The 25,380-nt window shown below is 38.2% G+C and overlaps 1 protein-coding gene across 1 annotated transcript in view; it reads left to right on the top strand.

Moving 5' to 3' along the window:
* PRKN (parkin RBR E3 ubiquitin protein ligase) overlaps window positions 1-25,380 on the top strand; it is a 678,850-nt gene that overhangs the window by 408,229 nt on the left and 245,241 nt on the right. Inside the window, 1 exon segment of the mRNA XM_063151779.1 lies at window positions 2,515-2,651. Coding sequence (XP_063007849.1) covers window positions 2,515-2,651 — 137 coding nt within the window.

The following is a 25,380-nucleotide window of genomic DNA, read 5'->3' on the forward strand; positions in this document are numbered from 1 at the left end:
AGCTAAGCTTGTTCTTTCTGACACAGTCAGAACCCAGATTTATATCTCTCTTATACACATTGCTTGGAATCTGATGGTGTTAAAAGATAGCATTTTTAAGATAAAATAAAGATGCGGTTTATTTATTTAAGATAAATTTAAGATAAATAAAGATGAAGTTTAAATATGTACATGTGTGGCTATGCCCCTTCTGGAGACTTTAGTTTTAATTTTAGACAGTTGTGATACATTAAGAAGCAAAATCAATTATCACAAAATAATTTATGGCAGAAACTGAGCATAATAGCTCATTTGCATAATGAAGTGTTAGTATTGATTTCATACAAGTTTAGGTAGAAATATTATATTAATATCACTATTTTCATTTCTGGCCTGGCTTTAAGATACTCCACTTTTGACAGCCTTCTCTTATGCATCTCACCACACACATGTATTTTGTCTTTGAAGTGAAGGTCAGAGAGGTGTGAATTTTGAAACAGGGAGCTTCCCATGAAACTAGAAAAGATACTTAGACACTGAAGTAATAAAAAAGAGCAATTAACCCTTAAAGTGAGATATCCATTAAAACTATGGGCAAATTTTATTAAATACGCAATTTATGAAGAAATGTAAGGTTTTTTTCTAAAGTGTTTCTAGTTTTTCTGGAGGTTACTGGTGACCACAGGGACTTTTGCACTGTAGGACAAGGCAACTGCTTCTCTACTTCTCCATAATGACTTAGGGACTGTCCAGAGCTAAACTCATTTTGCCTTACAGCTGTTTTTTTTAAATTATTATTTGGTACATTCAGAACAGCAAGTGGGCAACTAATAAGGATTAGTAATGTGGGGAGGTTTTATTTAATTCAGTTTTAAGCTGCTTTATTCAAGAAAATCCTTAAAACACAGAGATTATATTTTTGGAGGTACTAACACATTGCCATGAATTCTATAGTATGTACAATACTTAAACATATTTTCATGGAAGATTAAATGCTTGTATACAGTATGTGAAATTACTGATTACATTTTGAAGCTGTATTCCTACACTGAAGTCTTTGTGTTTTACTGTTTCAGGGGATTTTCAAAGCATCATCTCAGGTTTTAGAGAAAATGTAGCAGTATTTCTAACCCTCATGATTTTATCACAAGTCCTTCTGTATTTCATTTTGTATTTCAATACCTGTCTCCTGGAGTACCATAAATGTGTGAGAATTCCTACTTTTATTTTTAAAAATAATTATACTTCTTACTAGTAACTAAAACATTGAAATTTGGGGTGAACTTCTTCCTGTGTTCACTCACAAGCAAATTAAGGGAGTAAAGTAATTCAAGATTTGGATGGGAATCTCACTGTTGTGTTCAATTTAACACATCTCTCTTTATTATTTGCCATGTTGAGACTTGAGGTTGGTAATAGCTCTGAAAGATAAGAAACAATGTATAGCACACTTTACTTTGGAACAGACAGGTGTGTTATATCCATCAGGAGTTAGCAGAAGTTACCCTATATTAGAGCAACACCATTAGGTTTGATCAGTATGTTCCTGCAGTGAAGGCACATTTCACGTGTGTGTAATATTTTCTGTGTTACTCAATTTTTCATTCACCTTCAGTGTGCTGGTCCTGGACGGGCTTTTGGAAACCACTGGCTCTCTGGCTTTCCTTGCTGTGACTGTCCCTGGATATTCTCTGAGTGCAGACCAGCTCAGGAGTAAAACTCTTTGTCCTCACTTATTTCAAGCGTTTCCTCTCTGCACCTCCACAAGCAGCATTCTGTCAGGCTTGGGTAGCTTTATTCAGTCTCTGCATGTGTGATGGGTGCCTGCACTCCCGGAATGGTCCATGGAGGCTGAGCCCATACAGGCAATGGAGACAAACTGATGACTCAGCTCACCTTACTGCAGGTACCTGAGGCTGATCAGCTCCAGCCTCCACTTAGTGTATTGACTGTAGCAGGGATTTCTCACCACATGGAATTTCTCACTTACCATATTTATGCCCAGCACTTAAGTTTAGGTGTTTCACTCCCAAATTGAATCACACACCTCTCACCACAAGCTGAATTACTTTACTCATTAGTACTAAGAGAATGCATTGGTTGCAGAGTTCAAATGGCTGCCTTGAGAGGCTGAAGGCACACCGTGGTTTTCACAAAATCTTTAGCTTTCCTAGATGGTCACATACCTATTTTATCTTACCTCTCACCATTGATATTTTACCATATATGATCTTTCTTCACCTCATACAAAGGATATCTGTTCTAAAGGCCTTTTCTTGGTTTAGGTTTCAGTTTTCAGTAAAGTTTCAGCTTTCAGTAAAACTTTACTTCCATTTCCTTATATCTGATTCCTTTTAGAAACCATCTTTTGAAAAGTGCTGCAATATGCCAGGGTAAAATCTGTTTTTACACATGTAATAATCCTGTTTGCTGTGAATTGAAAATTACTATATTAAATTAGAAGTTTGAAATGAAGCTTTCTTTGGAGTTCAATCCAGTCCTTGTTCATCACTCTCACTGCTCTGTCTTTGACAGGAGTCCTGTGCTTGTGTTCCAATGTGTGCATCGCCATGTCATTTGCCTGGACTGCTTCCATCTGTACTGTGTGACCATGCTGAATGACCGCCAGTTCACCCATGACCCAGAGATTGGCTATTCCCTCCCCTGTGTAGGTATGTTTCTGGTGATGTGTTTATAATTTGTTTTTAATGTAATTTTGATTTCAGGATAATATTTTTTTTAACACCTATTAGTTTTGTGTAAATCAGTGGAATTATACTGTGTTCATAGGAGTTGTTTAATTTGTTGGAGAAAATATTTGAATATTGAAGTGGATTTTGCTAAGCATGTGAACTGGAGAATTAACTGGATTCTAAAGGGCATTTCTTTTAAAATCAAATGTTTACTTTCTTCACATTAGTGTTTTATAATAATGAAGTGCAAGCAGATGATAGCATTACACTTCAGTTTAAAAAAAAAAACAACAAAACACCTTGACCTCCACATTTTCAATTTCAAATTAGGTAAATTATTAACTTTCTTGGTCTGTCTACAAGCACTAATGAAAATGGACTGCAACAGGAATTTTAAATACTCTTCCTTTTGGTGAAGTTATTATTGCTAATTATCACCTCTGAATGAAATGTAGTTACGTGTTTTACTTGAGTAGGAAACAAGGCTTGACTTAACTGAACAAAGAGTTAAATATAATATAGAAGATTTGTTTTGAGAATTGATTCAATTACACTGGCATGTGGACTGCAAAATTGTCAAAAATTTTGCTATGAAGAAGTATAGAAGTATATTCTATACAGAGAATTCTTTTTTCTTGGTGTTAAATTAAAATGGGAGCATATATGTTTGTCTCAAGTGCTGTATCATGGTATGAGAATAATTTTACACCATATTAGAAGCTGCATAGAAGATAGGTTTGCCTGGTTACCTGAATGGCTGTTAAATAAGTTTAAAACCGCACTAGATGGGAGAAAAATTGACAAAAGTTCTTAGTGGAGTGGCATCTATTGAATCTGACACATGCCTTGACAATATTGAAAGTACATTAATAAGAAATATATAAATTATTTATTTTTAATTGCTTCAAGAACAAGCAAGCAATGGTTCCTTACATTTCACTAGAACTGCCATTTATGTGCTGTGTTGCCAGGTCTTATTTTACTTCCCCCTAAACAGCTACTGCATTTCCACACTGATGTCATCCTACACAAAATAATTTTTAATGTTTTGTAGGAAAACTTGTCATGAGAAACTGAACAGGAACTTTATACCTAGTGTTCTTTCCTTGACCTTTACATTAGCATAGTGCTGTGTGGTCAATCTGTACTCTTAGCCTCCTTCCTTGCTTCTCCAGAAGTCAATCCATTTGCTACTCCCACACAAATTAATAAGCTGCTTGAGTAGAATCCTTCCTTTTTTCCCCTGTTTTATTGATTTCTTCCATTTTCTTCTGTTAGCTCCATAGGTTAATCAGTTATGCCAGTGGTGCAGCAGGCAGCTCATCTTTCTCCTTGCTTGTGGGCCTCCTTGCTGCTGTGGCTGGTGCCAGAGAGCTTCCTAAAGTTCAGGCTGATATGTCAAACTAATGACCCTTCTGCCTCTTCTCTCTGTAAACCCATTGCTAGTCATGCTGCACTAAACTTGTATTAGGATTTTTCCATATATTTTCAACTCCAGTTGCTCAGTTCAGAAGTTCTTTTTCTCTGAGAGGAGACTAAAATGTTTTCAGAAGTTTTTACCCCCGACTGGCAGTTGCCAGGCAGTCTTTTTCTCTTTTCTGTTTGCTCAAGTTGAACATTATGGGAATTGAACAGTGGAAGCAGGGTAGGGATGAGGAGAATACAAAAAGGTGATGCTGGGATGCTCAGGGTTGCAATTTCAGCCTTGGAGTGGAGAGGAAGGCATGGGTTTGGCTTAAGAAAGGCATGCTGTAGAGGATGCACAAAGGATGGTGTACTTCTCTTGTTCAAGTGAGATAGAGTTCAGCTGAGGAAATGGGAAAGAAGCCATTGCTGCCAGTCTAGCCTCAGCTGTGTTGTACTCTAAGTGTTATAATAGTTATATATGGCAAGACTAAAATATTGCTAATCTCAAAGTTTCAGAACTCCCCAAACTGGAAAGTTGTTTTTAAAATACTAAACCTTAAAGCAGTTCTAACAGCAGTAGCAATAGTAATATAATTGCAATACTTTTTCTCTCTCATTGATTGCTACCTCTGTCAGTTGTCTCTGTTATGTTAGCAGTTTTGCATTTAAAAATATGCACTTGTAACTATTCTCTTTTGGGGTATTTTGCAGAATGAAGAATCTAAACAGAGCTCTTGTAACTTCACGGTTCATTTCTGCAGCTATCTGAACCTAACTTTCTGATATATAGGTCATTTGGTTGTCTCTAGTATTAAGTTATACTTGAGTTAGGAACTAATGATTATTTTTTATTCTTTGAGAAAGTCATGAGACTGTTTCATCGCACCTGTGAGAAGGAGGCATGCCTGCATTGCCAACCTCTTCCTGCTGTTCAGACCCAAGGGGTTTTAGCCTTCTTCACAGCTATGGATGCAGCAGCTCTCATCAATGAATTCACTTAAGAAACTTTCAGAGCAGTGTCACATGATTTTCTCTTCCACTTATCATGGTATTTCTACTGAATAGCATAAGATGTCATTTTTGCAGTCTACAGTTCACAATTTTCATTTTGCAACTACAATTTGCAGTTTGTGTTTACAGATGGGTATGATAAGGCACTATTTGACACAGCTTTTTGTAATTACCTCAAGCCTCAAATGAATTCTCCTTGACAGAAATGAACACCATAGGACATGCCAAGACCTTTCTTATTCTGGCAGTGTGGGTTTAATACATGTTATATCTAATAGAGAATGACTCAAAGTAAAAAAATAAACATTAGGTCTGAGCTTTATTGAAAAGATAGAGGTTTGTTTGAGCCCTCTTCTAAAAGGAATACAAAACAAAGTCATATTCACTCTGATGAGATTTATGTTATGGTAGCTGACCAGGCTGCACAGACAGCTCAAAAAAGTCTGCATTTAAACATGTATTTTAAACACCACAGACTAATGCTGAAATAGTGTTTGTGATGTCTTGATGTTTGAGGTTTGGATTTTTAAATGTTATTTGATCATTTTCATGTAAGAATAGATTTACTTAAAAACTGGCACATTTCCTCAAGGCATACGTGCACACACTGCCCTCAAATTCTACAGGAGGGTTTGATTTTGTAATTAAGCATAGTTAAATAGTTGGCACTTCCAATTAGTTCTGTTCATTCTAGTGTTTTTCAAAAATAGAGATAACATAATGAACATAGCCTGCAGTTTCCATTAACATTTGACTCACTGTTCCCGATTTTTATCAAGGGAATGTACCAACATAGCAAGTTTTTTATATCTTTTATTGGATCAACCTAGAGGTGAAAGCACCATACATACAACAGAATAAAAATAAACAGCAGCTGCTACAGCAAAGGGTCACTGTGACAGACGAGATCAGTGTTATCATCACAAGTGTATGATAACTTGAGCTGGAAAGGATCTAGGGATTTCAGATAAACAGGGCTCCTCAAGTAGGTTTAATTTCTTGCTTCCTGGCACACATGTGCCAGAGGATGCAATTTTTTTCATTGCATTCAGGTATTTTGTGTTGTTATATCCTTGCTTTGCTTTGATTTCTGTTATGCGGCCTAATTAAGCAGGAGATAAGAAGGTTTCAAAAGAAATCTATCATCTGAGCAGATGAGCTATGATATATCACCTCAATAGTGCCATAGCTTCACTTTGTTCCAAAACAAAATGTGTCATTGCTGTGATTTTTGGAAGAAGAACATTAATCCCTTAGTGTTCAGCTGCTAATGGAGTGCCAGGCAGCAGAGCTCCAGCTGAGAGGAGCCAGCCTGGAGGAGCAGAGCTCTGAGCACAGTAGCAGTGCACTGATAGGATTAGCTGTTCACAGGAGTGTGGCAGCAGCCCCGCCACCCAAACCCACTGCAGCAGCTCAGAGCAAGCACTTGCAGAAGTGCAGAGGAGCTGGCTGAATTCCATTGGTCATTAAAATAAAAAAAGTAAATGTTACAGATTATACTCTCTGCCCTTGTTAAATAGCAACAAAAATCTATCCCATCTCTCTGTGTGGCGTCTTGTATTAATGAGGCTTCATGCATAGAAATTTCCATGAGTGGTGACCTCCAAGTATCTTTGAAATAATTAATAAGGTGCTTAGAGGGATTGATTTGCATATGCATGAAAGATCATTTATGGTTATTTAGTTACTGTGCAGGGCAAAGAATCTTCGAGCATTACCTCAAAGAAGGAATTGTATACAAATATACAATGTATTACCTCTTTTAAACACATTCTTTTCCTATGAACACAGTTGCACTTTTGAAATAGCATTAGAGCATTATGAATCTTGGTCCCCAATGTAAAATAAGACTTCCACAGTTCTTTGGTAGTAGAAAAGTTGGTGATACCTAGGAAAGGCAAGGTTTTGTGCTGCTGTAGGCACTTTGCAAAAGCATCTTTGCATCACTTTATTTCTTATGAGTAATCATATGCATGATGTATTTTAGAAGAATCCAGATAAAAGATGCGGTTCTCCTGATGACTATAAAACACTATTTTATCTGGAAGTAATCTGATTTTACCACAGATATATAAATAAATACAGAGAATTACCCCAATTTGTGTATGGAATTGCTAATAAAAAGGACTAAAGCTTTAAAGTATAATAAAGTGCATCAAGAACCATGTTCCACTGAAGGAAAGCTTCTAGGGTTAGATTAAATTTTTTATCCACATTACATGCTATTTGTATAATAACACTATGTCAATGCAGTCATGAATCTCTGAATCATCTTTCAAAATCCTAGTACCCTTGTAGAAAAGGGGAGAATGAACAGCTTAAGCAAAGTTTGCAAGTAGAAGGGAGGAGGAAAGCTGTGATTTGACCACCCCAAATAGTGCGTTTGAGTCATTTCTGTTATGGACAAAAGCTCCAAGCAATTTCAGAAAGTGCAGCTATGCAAGGGGGTTTAAATGAAGGTCAGTGTTCTGGAACAGAACCTTCTCAGGAATGTAATGTAGAAGCATACAGAGTTTGGTGGGGCCTAAAGGGAGCCAGTTACAAGAACAGGTACAAGGAGTAAGAGTTTCCTGTTGTGAAGCCTCAGTATGTCAGCAGTTTCTGAAGTCTGTGTTCTCCAATAACACTGTTTAAACATATTTGAGATACCTTAGGAAATCACAAAATTTGGGAAATGGGAGTGATTATTAGAGGAATAAAATAAAAGGGATTAAAACACACACATTTGCGGATTTAGGAAATAATGCAAAGTACTCTTCAAGTTTAATATTTAGGAGCTGGTAAATTCTTGGCAGCAGTCCACTTTTTGTAATTTCTTGTTGGTATGAAATATCTGAGCATACAGAAGCAGACTTTGACAGAGAAGGGAACCAAAAACCTATGGATAAACCAAATTTTTATTCTCAAGGATTAATTGAATTTGCAGAAGTTTCCTGAAGTAGCTTCCTGAAAATGTTTTTTATGGTCTTCTGCATTCTCCTCTCACTGTGGTCATAAAATAAATATGAACTAACAGTGTATCAAGTGGTTTTTTGTGTTCCTTTACTAGCACAAGCTCACGAGACTAGCCCAAAGGACATAGTTAGAAGTCACAGCAGCTCTTTCATTTCCATTTTCACTGTTGACTGAAGTTCAAGCAGTGACATCTGAGGTTTTTTCCCTCAAGTCTTTGTGCTGTTTCTGTGGCTACAGATTGCCAACTTCTTATCTAAACAGCCTTCAAATCTACAAAACAAGCAGAGCTTGATCCCATGGTATATTTGAAGCAGGCATTGGATTCTTTTCTGGAACAACTACAGTGAAGTCATACAATGGGATACTTACAGAAATCCGAGTGGCCATAATTAAATCCTGCATGAGATTTCTTACCCATAGGTGTTTTTCTCCCTTATCTCTCACTAGTCCTTCTATTGCAATGCATTTCATTTGTAAATTGCATAGAGATGACAGTGCACATAGGCTTAATCTGGTTAGCAATAATGAAGGACAAGAGGTAATGAAAAAATCTTGCATGGAAATTAATTGGCTTTAAAAGGAACTAGAAATGAACTTCCAAAGCACACTTCTTGTCCTGTGAAATGAGCTGGCCTGGGTCAACATAAAAGAAACATACTGGAGCAGCGGCAGGAGTGTGTGCAGAGGGGTCTATCTGTCTTTCACCATTTCTATGTCCAGCTGAAACAGAGGTGAATTTTTGTCTCAGCTGGAGTCAGTGAAAGCTGTGACTTTGTCTTTGGAAATGAAAGATATTTGTTCTGACTGAAAGCACTTCAGCCCCTACTTGTTTACCTTACAATGATTAGTTGATAAGTCACTTTTAAGTTGCCATCTGATTGAGAAAAATCATCACATACATGAACAGTAAAATCAAGTCATACAGTTTTATTAGTCATCAACTTTACACTGAACTTCTTGGATGTTTTCTAATTCATCTGACGTAGGTGCTGTTCTGGCAAGTACAATGATTTTGACTGTACCTCCTTAATGCCTATTTTCTCCAGGAAAATGTATTTTTTAAGAAAGAAGGGTAAGGTTCTGGAAAAGGAAGTTTTGTTTTAATTCATGGCTGCAGATGCATTTTCAAGCAGGACTACACTGAGTTGTCCATGGATGGTGTTCCAAGTCCTGAATGGCCTTACTCAGTGCTCCCATTCTAGTCCATAGGCAGTTAATGTTCATGAGGAAGTCTGGGTGAAAAATGGGAACAATTGAGATGAATAGAAGGAAGGAATAATAATATAGGGAACAGTGGAAAGAAGAGTCATGAAGGGAAGGAACTGAGAGACCAAAGAGGCTGGGAATAAAGGAGAAGTGTTGGTGACTATTCAAGGCATGAAACAAGAAAGATCTAAAGGGTGAGGGTAGTTAAAATGTGTAAATAATGCCTCCAGTTTCTCTCATAAATCTGAGAATTTATCTTTCCATGACAGTAGTTTGGGACAGTAGTCCTAAAATGTCCAAGAGACTGAAGAAGATGTTGGTTTTTACAGCCAGAATTTGTTGAGGTCTTTATCTTACACTCATGCAGCATGAGGGAAGCTGACCTTTCATGTTTGGATAATTAGAGATTTCCTAATGGATCAGTTTTTATGCAAGCAGAGAGTTTCTTTCAGTATAATGCTATCCCTGAGGTGGGCTGTGCAAGCAGCAGCCTTTATAAGAAATCATTGCTGTCTGCTAACCTATACACTCCATAAATAACCTGCTGGGACCAACTGTGGCACATGCAGCATGTGTTTAGTCTCCAAAGCTTCGTGATTAATATTCCCTGAGTCACTTTCTGAGCCTTGGTCTCCCACATGGCAGCATGTAGAGCTGCTGCCATATCACAGAACCAGCTAAGGACATTCCCCTTCAACAAGGAGTTGGCTTTAATTAAATTTCTGTGTCTGGGAAGTGAAAATCTAATTTTCTTTTTGACATTTTCTATATTACTACTTAGACAAAATTATGAAAATAATTAATCCCTGTGAAGCAGACATCAGCATTATAAGATACAAAAATATTGCATATAAATAATACTACTAATCACCAATCTGATATAATTTATTGATGCAAGGTCTTATTAAAACTCTTAAATCAGATTTGTTCTTCATATAGCAGATGTGTGAAATGATTGCACAATGTAGATTCAAGTAAGGGTTATAGAAAGTAACATTGTTCAAACTGCTTCTCAATAAATTCTATCTCCCCAGAAATATATTTCAAGACAACAAATAAATAGGGGAAAGGAAAAAAGGTGTGTAATTGAGGAAAGAGGTTTTGGTTGTATATCTGAGTCAAATACAGTCCAATATAATCGTGAATGGAATTGTTGGTGAATGAAAGGTCTGCATGCAATAACAATATTCTCATTCTGGCCCATGGGGAATCCTTTTTCACATTAAAAAAGCCATCATGTCACCTAGTGTCATTTGGTAACCTTGTTTCCTTCCCTTCTTATGAGCATGGAAATTATTAACTATAGTTATCCGTTGCTTATAGAAACTTGACACCATATGATAACAGAGTAGTCTTATTTAGAAATAATTCTAGATTCTTTAGGATAGAAAGTATTTTGCTTAATCCAATGGGAAGTTTTAATATGCTCTTACAAATGAATTATTAGCATGCTTGCAGTTAGCTTTTTTGCTTTGATGCCTGATAAATTTGGGCTAGTTAAAAATTTTTATGTTTAATTTTCCCATTTTAAAACTAATGTAGTCTCGTTATTTCAGTGAAACTAATAGGACAATAAGATTTGCCAGAACAATTTAATATCCCTATATTTTCTGCATTTTTAAAAACATAAACAAATACATATCTGTAATAAAACTAACACTGGAGTTTGCAGAGTATGGCGATTCAGTTGAGCACAGCTGGACAGAATCAGGGACACGTTCTACGAAAGGACAGACCATTCAGTCTGATTCATAGCCAAGGCAAGAATAAAAGGACATGAGATAACATTTGAGAATGACAATGAAATACATACTTATACATTGTTTAAATAAGGGTGAATGAAATTCTTACAAGACTTTCCCATTTCTGAAACACCTGTGGAAGTGGAACTTGGTGGACCCTTGCTAGTCATGTCCTTCACTAGCAATTTAAGTTTGAACATTCACACTTTTCCTGTTAATAACTTTGCGTACCTTGTTCACTGCAAATGCTCATGGATAAATTTCAACAGTAAATAATCAGCTGTAATACAACCACATTCATAAGATTACATAATGTGTGGAATGCTAAGCCTTAAGTGAGTTGAGCAGGCCTAGACTGAAGATGCATCCTATAATTTACTTGTTTATCACAGAGATCAGAATGTTAGGAGACAGTCATATTTGGAACTGAGACCATCTGTCAGCGTCCTGGTGGGTGACTGCGAGCACACTACCTGCCTGTCAGTCAGTACCTGTTTTCTTCTCTTCTCTGTTACCCTTTGCCCTAGATGTCTCTTTTTAAACCTCATAAAAAATGAGGTACTGTTATAAAAGCAATGGCCTGGCAAAGTGTGCAGCTCTTGCCACTTGGTGCACACCTCAGCTACTCCACCTTCAGCTTTGTGGCTAACTCTGCAGGAGATACCAGCGCTTCGGGAATGCTTTTACTGTTAGGCTTTTATAGAAATAACCAAAATATCCATGACAGAGTTTTACTGTATTAATACCAAACTGGAAATCTGAAGAAGTCCTCACCTCCATTTAAGATATTTGGTTGTGATTGTGAATTCATATATATCTGTATAAAACATATGTGTATAGCTATGTGTAAAACATAAATAGCTTAGCTGAAGGTGTTAAAACCAGACAAATGACACAACTGGGAATTACAAAGGTCTGCCCATTAAAATTCTCCTGCTTAGTTATTCTGATTTTTTCCTCTGTTTGTTCCCTTTCTTTAGTTTTGCCTAAGAATATGCCTCTCTTGATTCTACATTATTTCTTTTCATGATTTATTTATTTCTTGGTTTCTGGGAAGTAGAATATATTTACTATTCTGTCCTTCACTGCCATTCCCATTGTTGTCTGGCCATCTCTGTTGCCTTATTTGCTGATCCCTAAATATTGCTAGCACGCCCTCGGATTCTTTTCCACATTTTTCTCTTGCTCTTCATTCTCATTTTGTCTTTCTTTTCTCTCCATCACCTTGTCATGCCTTCCATCTCCTGCCCTCTTTTGTTCTGATTGAGATTCCAGTCACTCTTGATCTCTTCTGTAAGGACCACAAAGCAGTGAGGCCTCTGGGCAGATGAAAGCATAAGGAAAACTGACTCTGGAGGTGGAGTAATGAAAAGGGGTCACTTCTGAGGGTCAGTTTTTTGTCTGTGATCACTAGAAAAAGAGAGTTTGGTATTGTCCCTCAGCTGCATAGGAGAACCAGCTAGGTCTTATTCCCTGACCTTTTTTTTCCCGCCTAGCTAGCAGGAATATTCACATTCATGTGTTGAATGCCTGGCACTGTGGCTTATGTGTCCCCTGGAGAGAGGCAATGGGAGTAGATGGATGTGAAGGCTGGTGGGCTCTGATAACCTGGCCCAAGACAGCTGCTTGGGAAAGAGGACCTTGTGTCAAATGGAGGGTGACGCTCAAAGGCTTGGTTAATAAAACCACGCTCCCTTCGTTATCCTTACCAGGTAGAAAACAGCTAGTAAGAACTTGGGGCTTTTTTTCCCTCTTTTTTTGTCTGTAGCCTTGGAAGCACATAAGCACACATAGGCACAGCCTTCAGCAGAATTTCTGGCCAGCTAAAACATGAACTAAACTACTAAAATGTGCTTTTGTTTGTCTTCTACTGTGTGTGGAAAATGAAAGAGTACAATGCCAGGTATGAAGGAAGCGCAGCTTGTCAGTTAAATGGGCTTCCTGGCAAAGCCAGATTTTGCTTTTCATGATCCATGTCCTTGAGTAACATCCGCTGTTGATATCACTGCTGGAGGAAGGCTGGAAATTAAGGAGGTGTTTTGGGTAATAACTGCTAGCAGGGAGACAGTATTTACCAGGAGTCTGCAATGAGACTCTCAGGTAAATAATAAGCATTTTAGAAAAACAACCTAATTATGTATTTAATCGCTTGGAGCCCTTCCATTCACTTGGGAAAATAATGTGCATTTTGTAAATCTGCCTAATTATTTATTTGAGAAGGAAGTAATTCTAGCCTCTGGGGTATGGAGTGTGAATTTTTTGATTTTTTGTGCAGGTCTGATATGCTTGAAAATGTATTTTTAAAAAAATCGACACCCCACCATCTCAAAATACCAAACCAAGGCAATGTAAAAATGTTATTAATGCAGTGGGGTGGGGTTATTTTAAATTTCATATGCAGTGTTCGGGTATTTCTACAAAGGCTTCAAACTTTTTTATGCTTTAAAACAGCCATCATCTTAGTATTCTCAGTAGAAAGATGATCAGTAAAGTGCAAGCAGCCATATTTCTATGTGGCATACTATCTGAATATAGGGAGTTTTGAGGCCACTAATGAATCAAGCTAAATCTAGTCAGCAGTTATTAAAAGCTAGGGCACATTTCAAGTCTGAAATTCCATAGCATCCTTGCAGTGGACGTGATGGTTTTCTCTTATGATGGTATGAATAATGAATTGCATACTTTGGCCATAACTAGTTACTAGCAAGAGAACTGAATGTCTAATATATGTCAGAATTAAAATAAGTAATTTTGTTCAGTGTGCATGCCAGTCCACAGGGAGTTATTATTCTACTAGAATACATTCTTCCCACATGCAATTTGTGTCTTTTACTCTAGGTTTTTCCTTAATCAAGAATTTATAGACTAGTTTCCATAGACTATCATTAACAATGTCCTGAATTTACATCGGGTGACTCTGCATTTACTGTGCATTTTTAGGTGCTATGGAAGTCCACTTGAGAAATTAGTTTTTATTTTTCTAAAATTTTAGAAGTCATTTTTGGCAGAGAATACATCAAGGCAGAAGTATTTACAAATCATATATTTACTTTACTTGATAAGTAGAATTTTCATAGTAAAAAATATAGCCAAGAGGAATTATTTGAAGAATCAATTTCTTGACATTGCATTTTCTTACAAAGGAAATACTGTGTCCTGCTAAATATGCAACATCCTGTCAGCATTTAGAATATTTTCTTTATCAAGAAAAATGGCAAATATTTTTCAATTAAAAAACAAAGTGTATTGCTTTGCTCATGGCCTCCGTGTCTGCTCCTGACTTCATCAGGATTTATGGGGTTGTTACATTAAATCCTTTTCCCATCACAGAATCATCAAAATCCCAGGACAGAACAGTCACATTTTGCCTATAATTGAACACTTCCTCTAAAGGGCCAAAGCTCTTCTCCTTAGTTTGATGTCTTCCACAATAAATACGAGCAAGAAATTCTAAAAGAGAGTTTTTAACCCATTCTGTACCCACTGTATTTCATTCCAGGGTAACTTCCAACTCACACATCTTTTACTAATTTCTCTTATTGCAGGTAACCTGCAGCTCACTCCTTTGTTTCTCTCCTTTCATAAAATTCTGTCGTTTCTGTTTATTATATTAGGTCCATCACCAATGAAAGGAATATTGCTCTGCTGCACAGGAACATGCATAATTAGTCCATGCTTAACCTGGTTGGTTCATATTGAAATGCTTATGTTTATGCATGAACCTGAATACTTTTCTGGATAAAGAAATTTTCATATATCAACCTCATTGCTGGATAGCATTTGTGTCATCAAGATGGACTGATTCAGTGAACTGGTTTATTATTTCTAAGTCAACCAATTTTCCTTGTATTTTTATAGCATATATGGAAATACATCCTCACCTGAAAAACACTTTATTTCAAAACATTGTGTTCAAAAGTAATTTCAACCCCTCATGCATTGTAGGACTATCCAAATGTGCAGAAAGCATAATAGTGAATTTTATGTACTGGATGGAGCTCATGAAAGTGTTTTCCCTCTTTCGTTACACTGCTTTTATACTAAGTCTCAGTTAAGCAGCACTCTATAAAAGATTTGACATTTAAAACTCTTTCAAGAAAACAACCTCCAGTTCATGTATTATTCTAATTTTGTTTACAAAATAGTAGGCATTTACAGCATTTGTAGAACTAAAAAATGTATAACACAGTGGATTGATGTTTCACTCTTTGATTACAGACTGAAGCAGTGCAACATTGGGATTTAGTGCAGATAGCAAGGTCCAATCTTAGAGCAAATGTAAGATGGTTTAACCTGTGCTTTTGTTTTAAACTTACTGGAGCCTGGACATAAACTAAAAGTTGGTGAGGGAAAAGTATTCCTTTAGAATGGGATACCTCTGTGCTGGGTTTGTTCTCTAGGTGCCAAAAGAGTTGTGTAAGTGATGTCATTCAACAGACAGACTATGGCAATGAAATTCAGGATAGCCTTTGCTCCTGTTGCACTGGGAGAGCTTCCTAACTTTAGCATGATCCTCATGTGGCTGCTATGGGTGTGTTGGGACCCCTTTCTGTAGCTCTCACAAAGCAGCCAAATCAGTTGATAATCAGTTTGCACAGACTGAGAAGAAAGTAGGATAATTGGAGTGATTTACATGGAATAGAAAGAGGTTTATATTTCAGTTTTGGTATTCCAGAAATCAGGACTGGTGTGTGACCAAGATTTTTCTCAAAGATTATTACTGCTTTGCATGGTAATTAAAAGTACTGTGTAATTCATATTATCTCATAGGTTAAATATTTTAAAGTAACATTAAGTTGCAGTTGAGAGAGCTTGTTTGTACTAGAAATCTGTATAGTCCTTTTAGAACAGTGTTCTAAAGTATAACTTATTATCCTACAATTACCTGAGTTGCATATTTTTAAACTGGCAGGGTTATGATGAATGGCTTCCAGTAAAACTTATGTGACTTTGGGGTAGATTTTGGTGATTGAAAATAAAAACTAAAATACTCATGGTTTAAAATCCTTCTTCCCCAGGGTTAAAACGGTAGTAATTTGAATCTTGAAATTAAAAAGTATCCTGAATGGGGAAAACTGGTTTTAATTAAAACATGGAAATTCTGTACAATCAATTCTTCCCAGTAACACAATTCCCCCAAGTTCAAAATGTTGGGGGTTGTGTGTAGGAAGCTTCCTGGCAATTTCAATAGAGATCAGAAAACAAAGTATACTTCTTAGATAAATTTCTTACCTTAGCTACGACTGGAAAATGTGGATTTATGCCAGCAATAAAGACAAAATGAGATTAAATTCTAGTTCTCAGAATTCAAAAGTACAGAAGAGTCTTCTTATGAATGACAATTCAGTATTTTGGAGAGGTTTTAAATATAAAATGTTCTCTAGACCATATGCTGTGATATATCCAAGGAACCTGAAAATATAGTCCTCTGTCTTTTCTAGTTTCTCACAGTTCTGGTATGATGACGTTGTTTTTAATTCACTCTCTGCTCTATTTTGAGAGGCACTTTTCCATCTGAAATTAAGGCATAGTACTAACAATATGACACATACAGTATGGTATTGTTTGCAGCCAGAAAATGGTTGCTAATCCACCAGAAAAATTTGGAAGAGATAACACTGAAATCTTGGCTTGCTTCAGCCTCCCACTTACAAACTGCTGAACTGGCAGCATGTAGACATAGACTTACACCCAGAAATTTGGCAAATCTAAGCAAAATGTAATGCAAGGATTTGTACCTGCAAAGAGTAGTCCTGACTTAACTTGCTTCAAGTACTTATGAAAGTAACTAAAATTACTCTAGATATACATCGATAATTTCTGATCCTTATTTATCAAGTTTGATATATGTGCAAATATCTGTATTTTGCTTTCACTTAATGCCATCTTAACTTCCTTGGGATAAAAATTTTATATTGGGAGAACAGTGCCATTCAAATGCACAAGTACATCTTTATTTAGCTTTGCATTAACTTTTTTTATATTTTTCATTAAGGGACATATATTATTTAGCTTTATCAGTAAATTTGACTATATTGACTTGTGGTGGTTTGACCAGGAAGAAGTGGGAATTCTGGGATGTTGTGGTCAAACCAATGGGTGCTTGGATTTTGATATTGGCACCTGGTGCAGCCAGTGGGTTTTAGGACACACCTCCGAGAACACCCAGGGGTTAAAAGCAGAGCTTCGGCCCTGGGAGACTCTCTTGGGACTTCGAGGGACTGAGGTCGGATCTCCCTTCCCCCGTCCAGCCGGTGCTGCTGGGCGGGGGAGGGGCAGCCATGTGGTAGGCCTGGGGCTGGACAGAGATGGGAGTGAGGAGGCCGTGGAGGATGAAAGGGTGGAGAGCAACAAGAGACATCGGACAGCCATTCCCCCTCCTTTGGAGACAGAGAGAGAGAGAGAGTGCAGCCTGTGTCATTACCTTGAAATTCAGTAAATATGTGCGGGCAGCAGGCAGCCCAGCTGAGGAGATGGGGGGGGTGCAGCCAGGAGTCCAGCCGCCTGGAGGAGTTTTTTAACCCTTTTTTGGACAATGAAAGCCTTACAGAACATTAACCCTTCCTAGACGAGTGATAAGAGTGGAGGAGGACGAAGGAAATGAACGAGTGATGGAGGTCTGGACCAGAGAGAGAGAGTGAGAGATGTTGAAAGAATGGAGAAGATGGAGTGGCATTTTATGCTGGAATCTTTTGTGTAGCCGTGGACAGAGCCATGTTTCCGTGTGATACAGAGACTGAGTCCAGGGGGAGAAATGTCCCAGAGCCAAAGAAGATTCAGTGTGGGGACCCCTCGGCCCCAGGGGGTATATAAAATATGGGGGGGATAGATGTCCCAAAGGTGTGAAGGTGAGATACTGTGCTTTTCTGGAACTGGACAAAGCATCCTTAAAAAAGACAACCCTGGAAGCAGCCCTGATCCCTGTTCGGTGGTGAGAGCACCGGAACAAGGACGGAAAAGGCCACCACGACACATGGAAGGACTCCCTCTCCTCTTGAGGAACTGAAAGTTTGAGCAATCTAAAGGGTGGTGTTGGACCCAGAATTGGTGATTTTGGAGGATGTATTGTATTGGGAATTTAGGGGGGAGGAGGGGGAGAGTGTTTTTTGTGAGGTTTTCATTTTCCTCGTGTTTTTTTTTTCTTTCTTTCTTCTTTTGTGTGTAGTTTAGTAATTGTTTGTGTGTAGCTTAGTTAATAAAATTTTCTTTATGTTTAAGTTTGGAGCCTGCTTTGCTTATTCCTGGTCACATCTCACAGCAGACACCGGGGAGAAGGTGTACTCATGGGGGCTCTGGCTTTGCCAGGCCCAAACCATAACGTGACTAAATATTTTTCTGGCCTTTTTTTCAATATAAATCAGAGAACTTTTCTGAATTTTTCAATCTGCTAGTGAATGGCTTTACATGGTAGTTCAAATCTAGCCACCCTACTGATATTGAATATCTATATGAAATAAAATTATCACTGCTGAAAGTAAAGTATTATTACAATCAAACTGATTGCTTTTTAAGGGTGAATTATTACCATCGTTATTCATGTTTAAACACATATTATTGAAAGACAATTCTCTTAAGCACATGTTGTATATTCTTAAATTCTGTCACATGAGGCTTTCCCCTTATTTTAGAAGTCCACTATTTCTTCTAAGCAGCTAGAGAAAAGTAACTTTGAGTTTAGGCTTAGAATGGTTTTTTCCTTGCCCATGGAGGAATGAGATTTTCCAGGCTGAGACAATCATCACTCAGAAACTGCCCTTCCCTAACAGCCTTAACTCATTTTTTCAGAGCCGGAGTTGCAAAATGTATTGCCAAAACACTTGTTTCTGTTTCCATGTGTACAAAATAAAACTCTGGCTTTTGTTAGTGTTATGTATAAGAGGTATTGGTGGCCTATATGTGAGAGGGCAAATTAAACTCAGCTTGTGCTATATGCTTCCTGTGGGGCTTCTCCCAAATACCACTGCATGCAGTTTCCCTTATGTGCCTGCTCTGCCAGCCTGGCTCCTGGAAAAGTCACTTAGTGGATTTGTGTGTCACATTGTGTAAAACATTGCGCATTCATGTGCTCATTTACAAGTTGTGTTCATCTGTAGCCACTTTAATCAACTCCCCTGCTCTTGTCCCAGAGGGACTGAAGTGGAGTGAATTTACACCCCAGACCTCTAAAGAATATCAAGTTGTGCCATTTTTTTAGTACAATTTAAAAGAGAATATTTTTTTTTTTTTTTTAGTTTTTCTCGTTTTGTCTTCTCAGAATGCGCACAAGCACTGTTAAAAGTTAGGTTTGTTGAAGGGCAGGTCTGGGCACAGTTCAGCACTGGTGCCTATTAGAGATATCTTGCAAATCTAAGGAATGAAAATGGAAACTCCATGCTCTAAGGGAAGAATTCTTGATTTCCATTGCCACACGCTTTTAGCTCACAGCAGACTTTAAGCATATGACACTTTTTATATGTTGGAAATCTTCCTTGCATAATTTGAAAGGTTTTAAAAAAATATTATACTACTCCTCTCCCTCAGGGCCCTCTACAGTTGGAATCTTAGTACTAAAGGACCCTGTTTCTGCAGGCAGATGGATATGACAAATAATGCTAATAAAATTTGTAAAACTCTTTTTAACATTTTTATAGGAATATATTTGTAAAATATATATAGAGTACAGGATGAATGATGCCATTTTATATTACTTTATATTACTCAAGATGGCTTGCATATCTCCCTCATGGTTTTGCCACTGTTTATTTTATCCATTACAAACTCATGTTAGGCATTTTATATAAACATAGATATTTGTATATGTGAGGGACTAGTATGCATGTATATTCAAGCAGAATACATATGTGTACATATTCACATGCACATAATTATAGATAGAAAAGTATAGCTTTTGGGTTAGAAGTCAAAAATCTCAGAAATTGTCATATTGTTTTTACTATTTCATTTAATGAAGTAATATTTTCCTTTAAAGTGTTTCTTCACAACTTCCAGTGAAGTAATTTGGATATGATTCTTTGTGTTATGTTAGAAGAGCGGAACCACTGTCTATTAAGAAACTATAAACATTTTACATCATAATGTTAAGCATGCCTACTTTGAAGGGGTCAGTTGTGGTAAGAGTTTCTGCCTCTATTTTTCAAAAGGTTTTTATGTCTTATTCTTACATTCTTTCCCCTCCTGAAATATTCTGTTCTTTTTTTTTCCTGTTGTTTTGTTTTAACTCACTACACATTTTATTTAAAAAAAAAAAAAAAAAAAACAAAAAAGCAACTAACAAACAAATGTAAAAATACTCAAACCCAAAACCTTGGGGTTTCACCATACTGTGGTACAATGTAATGTAAAACTCATGTAGGTATAGGAAGAGAAATGAAGGTGAGAATAAATATTAAGATAAATAAGCAAATATAAAGAAATTATGGAAGTGGACTTCAACCAGTAGAAACAGCTGCAGAAGTCAAAAAGAGACTGTTGGCTGCAGGAAGAAGGCATGGAATTGGCAGTGTCACCTTCTTCCATACTCTTCAGAGGGTCACCACCATTTGATTCAGTGTGATTCAGTCTGGGAAAAGTTTCTGTGTAGCTGATGCTTTCGTTCTCTCCACTTTTTGGTCTTCATGGTTAAGACTGGAGAGATGTTCAAGCCAATGTATGCTCTCTGGAGAAATGAAAGGAGCTTTCAGACAGCTGTTGTTTTGCTATGATTGCCTCTTGCCTTTGGCTGTTTTCTCAAGCCACCTCTTTAGTTTTACCCCACAGCTGCCAATTTTTGCACACCCTATTAATTCACCTTTTCTTCTGCACTATTAGGCCATTCGCTTTTCTTCTTTTCATCTTGTCTCTTCTTAATGACACTTCTTCCGTGCCCTTAAACTATATTTAGGGAATAAATTATACTTGACAGAAGTGCTCATGGCTTCTTCACATTGTGCCTGCTTTACTGAGAAGCTATGCATTTAACATAAAGCAAGGATTTCTTTTTCTAGCTCAAAGGAAAGCTTATTGGTTCTTACTAATGTAAGCTTGAATCTCCACAAGAAATTAAAAAGGCAGTAAAAGGAAATTCTAAGGGGAGGAAAAAGAGATGCAATTTATAAGACTGTAGAAAACATTTTAAAATACAGAGATTTGGTGAGAACAATATTAAATATGCAAAGGGAGATGAATCAAACAATGCATAGGGTTGCAAGACTTTAAGATAACTGGATGAGTCACTAAACATCTGTGAAAAACAGAAGCAAAACTGCAATGCCATTAGATATTGTGGGAATTACATTGAGATAAATATACGCACAAGAAAAAGTTGGTAGAAAATTATTCTGTCATCTAATTTTGCTGGCTAGTGAGAATCTATATGCCTATTAAGCTCTGAGTGGTTAGCATCTTGGAAACCCTGCTGAAGGACACGAAGACATCGCAGTTATTAGGAGTGAAATGGGACACGATAGCTCTATTAGAACCCCCATGTCTAATAGTCCTTTCCTGCTCTCTGAAGCGGTCAGCATGGCATCTGTCTATTTCTTCTCTGTAAATGGGTGAATATTCTCTGCAAATAGTGCAATCAACTACATTACTGATAATGCTTATAAAATCCTTGGTGGCTGGGAAAGGACTTTCGTTACCTTGGATGTCTGCTCTAGGGGAAAATAGCATACATATGTAACAGATCCTGATGTATATGGTGCTACAGTGCCCAGAATGGACCTAAGGCTTACAACACGTATTATGACTCTTTAACATAGGTTCAGGGGCAAAAAAATCTGTTAGAAATTTGGATGTCTGACTTAATTGTGAAGTAGGACACCTCTAAATAAGGGTCTAGCTGGGAGAAAAAACATTAGTGATAGATAGAAGCATCGATGAGATATGAAGTCCTGAAAGAGTTGTCCATTGGGAAAGACATACTGATTTCAAAAAATGCTGGCAAAAGTGATTCTGGCATATTTTGGTTATGTATACCCATTTGTTTCAGATCAACAGCATAGACCATCAGTGAAATATTAATTAAATGTATTTCTGCTTTCTTCTGAAAATACTTTCAAACTTGCATTTAAACATTAGATGTAATATCAGACCTAAAGACTTAAGAGCATAAATTGAAAACTTATTTAATTCTGTTACTTTACTGCTTGCTCACATCTGATCACTCTACAGGATTTTGGTGCACTTTGACAAATTTTACCTTACTTGGCTTTTTTAATATACTTTATAGTCAGAGTTACTTAGTGGAAAACTCAAAGGCATGTGTGCTGCTATACCCAGCACTGAGTAGATCATACAAGTCATGCCATCATGCCAATTTACACACATCCTGGAGTCCCTTGGTCTCACTGCTTGGCATCCTTCCTGTGCACATTCAGATCTTGTCAATTCAGCTTGCTCTGTTGCAGTATTTCCTCTCAAGTTTACTGGAATATTTAAATGGCAGGTGTTCTTTCAATTCTTCCATTTTAACATCTAATTGTTCCCCTCACTTTGTCTCTCCCACTCCTTTGTGTTTTTACTGTTAACTTTAAGTCAGCTGAGACCTCCTGATGTCCTCAGTGCAGGGACACTCTTTCCACTCTTTAATTCCCTCCCATGTAACTCTTTATCTGTGCTCTGTGCCTCATTTTATTCTTACTGGGTCATTTCCTTTCTATTCCTGATTGAACTCCACCAATTTTCTTTTCTCTCTTCTTTTCCAGACTCTCACTGTTTTATTGCTTTGGCAGTATGAAGTGCCTAATTTGCTTTCCATCTACTTTCTTTAACTCCTTTGGCCAGCTTTACATTTTACTCTGTTCTTTGGTCTTGTTATGCTTCTTCTCTGCTTTTATTGTCTACCACCTTCACTCTCATTAGAATCTCTGAATAAGGAAACAGCAGTCAGCTTTGTCAGTGTTGAAGTCCTTTGAATGAGTCAGAACCTATGGAGTGAATGAAATGCAGCCCAATTTAATATGGTCAAGCTGTCCTTTCTGTAAGTGCATGGGTCCCAATAATGTTTCCTGATGTCACCATTTTCAGTGGCCTTGTGGGACGTTTAAGTTCCCTACACTGTTTCTTGGCACAGATACTGTCATCTTTACATTTCAGGATTTGGGTTGGGTTTTCTTTGGTAGGATGGGGTGCAATAAGGGAGTCTCACCTTCTCTTTGTTTTTTCTCTATTCTTTTAATTCCCATTCCTAAATTTATTTATTCTCTTTCTAATGCCTTTAAAAATAATTATCACCTCTGAGGCAAGAACAGGGAAGTCCTGCTTATCAAACTTGATTTCCTTTTCTGACAAGGTACCCCACCTAGCTGATCAAGGGAAGCCAGTTGATGTAATCTTTTTGGATTTCAGTAAAGCTTTTGATATTGTCTCTCGCAGGATCTTCCTGGACAAAATGTCCAGCACATTGTGTCCAGCCAGTTGCTCACCTATCCCATGATATGTTTATCCTGGATAAACACATCATGGGATGGGTGAGCAACTGGCTCACGGGCCAGGCACAAAGGGTTACAGTGAATGGGGTGACATCAGACTGGGGACCTGTCACTAGGGGGGTTCCACAGGGCTGCATTCTCGGCCCTGTGCTCTTCAACATCTTCATAAATGACTTGGACACAGGACTGGAAGGGACACAGAACAAGTTCACGGAGGATGCAAAACTGGGAGGAGCTGTTGAGTACCTTGAGGGCAGAGAGAACCTCAACAAACCAGAGAGCTGGGCAATCACCAACGGTGTGAAGTTCAGCAAGGGAAAGTGTCGGATTCTGTACCTGGGATGGGACAACCCTGGATGTATGGACTGGCTGGGGAATGAGATGCTGGAGAGCAGTGCCACAGAAAGGGACCTGGGGGTCCTGGTTGATGGCAATTTGAGCATTTGACTGAGGGCAGACCTCACTGCAATTACAACTTCCTCATGAGAGGACAGGGAGGGACAGGCACTGATCTCTGCTCTGTGGTGACAGTGACAGCACCCAAGGGAACGGCCTGAAGTTGTGTCAGGGGAGGTGCAGGTTTAGGAAAAGGTTCTTCACCCAGAGGGTGGTTGGGCCCTGGAGCAGCTCCCCAGGAAAGTGGTCCCAGCACCAGCCTGACATAGTTCAAGTGTTTGCACAATGCTCTTGTGCAGCGGTACGTATGTGGCCACTAGGGCGAAGTCCGGCTAGCTGATGGTCTGTGGCTGACACCCCAGCTGCATAAACTGCCAGCCCCCCTTGGCGTCTGTAGGCCTCGGGCTGGGCTGGCTTGCGGACTGGTCACGCTGCTGAAAGGACGAGAGGAAGGAGCCGCACACTTGCTGGGGGTGAAGGTCGGTTTATTGATGTCACAGGAGCACCAACCAGGGGATAGCACCAACCAGCAAATGGCCCCGAGGGCCGGGAGAAGCAGGGTTTTAAAGATGAGAGGGGGTGGATAAGGGAGGGATCCACAGCAAACCAATAGGGAAGGGTACAGGGAGGAACTTAACATAATGGACATACAGAGGTATCCAATAAATTCAAAGTAAAGGAGGGGCCCCGGGACCACAGCCAACCACAACCCCCAGAGAGAAGAAGGTTCTCAAAAACTAGAAGGAGTGGGGGATGATTGACTGGGCCCAGGGAGGAGAAAAAGTTTACTTATAGGGAGGAATGAGGGAGGAGAAATTACATAACTGAATTGACTGACAAAACCAGGGGCAGGGGTAACCATAGCAACATAACTGTCAGGAGGGCTATGGCGGGAAAACTGGGGAGGGCAGAACCATTTTACATTGGAAAGGGGGGAACAATACATAAAATGGGGGAGCAATACAAGAAACTTAACAACACACTACAACACTCTTGGACAAATGGTGTGACTCTTGGGGATGGTTCTGTGCAGGGTGAGGAGTTTGACTTGATCCTTGTGGGTCCCTTCCAACTCAGCATAGTCTGTTTTTCTGCGAACTTTTGAGAAGGGATCTGTTTTGACTGCGTTAGGCAGGCTTGGCATTGCAGTGATTTCTCTCAACTGCTGGAAATCACAGAGTGGTTTCCCAGGGATTTGTGTGATACCTGGTCAATTGGTTGTGTATCTGGCAAACACACAAGCACTCACAAAAAAAAAAGAATAATTTTACCGTCAGTTGTCTTGGTGGATTCTCTGCTGTCTAATTCATCATGAATTCTTATATTCATCTTTATCTTTGATACTTACCAGGCACCTTTCTTCTGTCCATCTGCTTATTTTTTCAGGATTTGTGATTATTTTAATTTGTACTTCAGTGCATTATCAGTCAATGTGTTAAAAAAGTGTGTGAGTGTGTGGTATGGGAAGGTGAAGGAAGAGACTGTCAGATCATTTTTAAAAGGTCCATCTCCTGAGGCATAATGTCAAATGTCCGAAATGTCTTAGCTGCAGCTCTGATATTTTTTCCATACTGCCATTCT

The sequence above is a fragment of the Melospiza melodia genome, chromosome 3 (genome assembly GCF_035770615.1).
Source record: "Melospiza melodia melodia isolate bMelMel2 chromosome 3, bMelMel2.pri, whole genome shotgun sequence".
Classification (NCBI taxonomy): Eukaryota; Metazoa; Chordata; class Aves; order Passeriformes; family Passerellidae; genus Melospiza; species Melospiza melodia.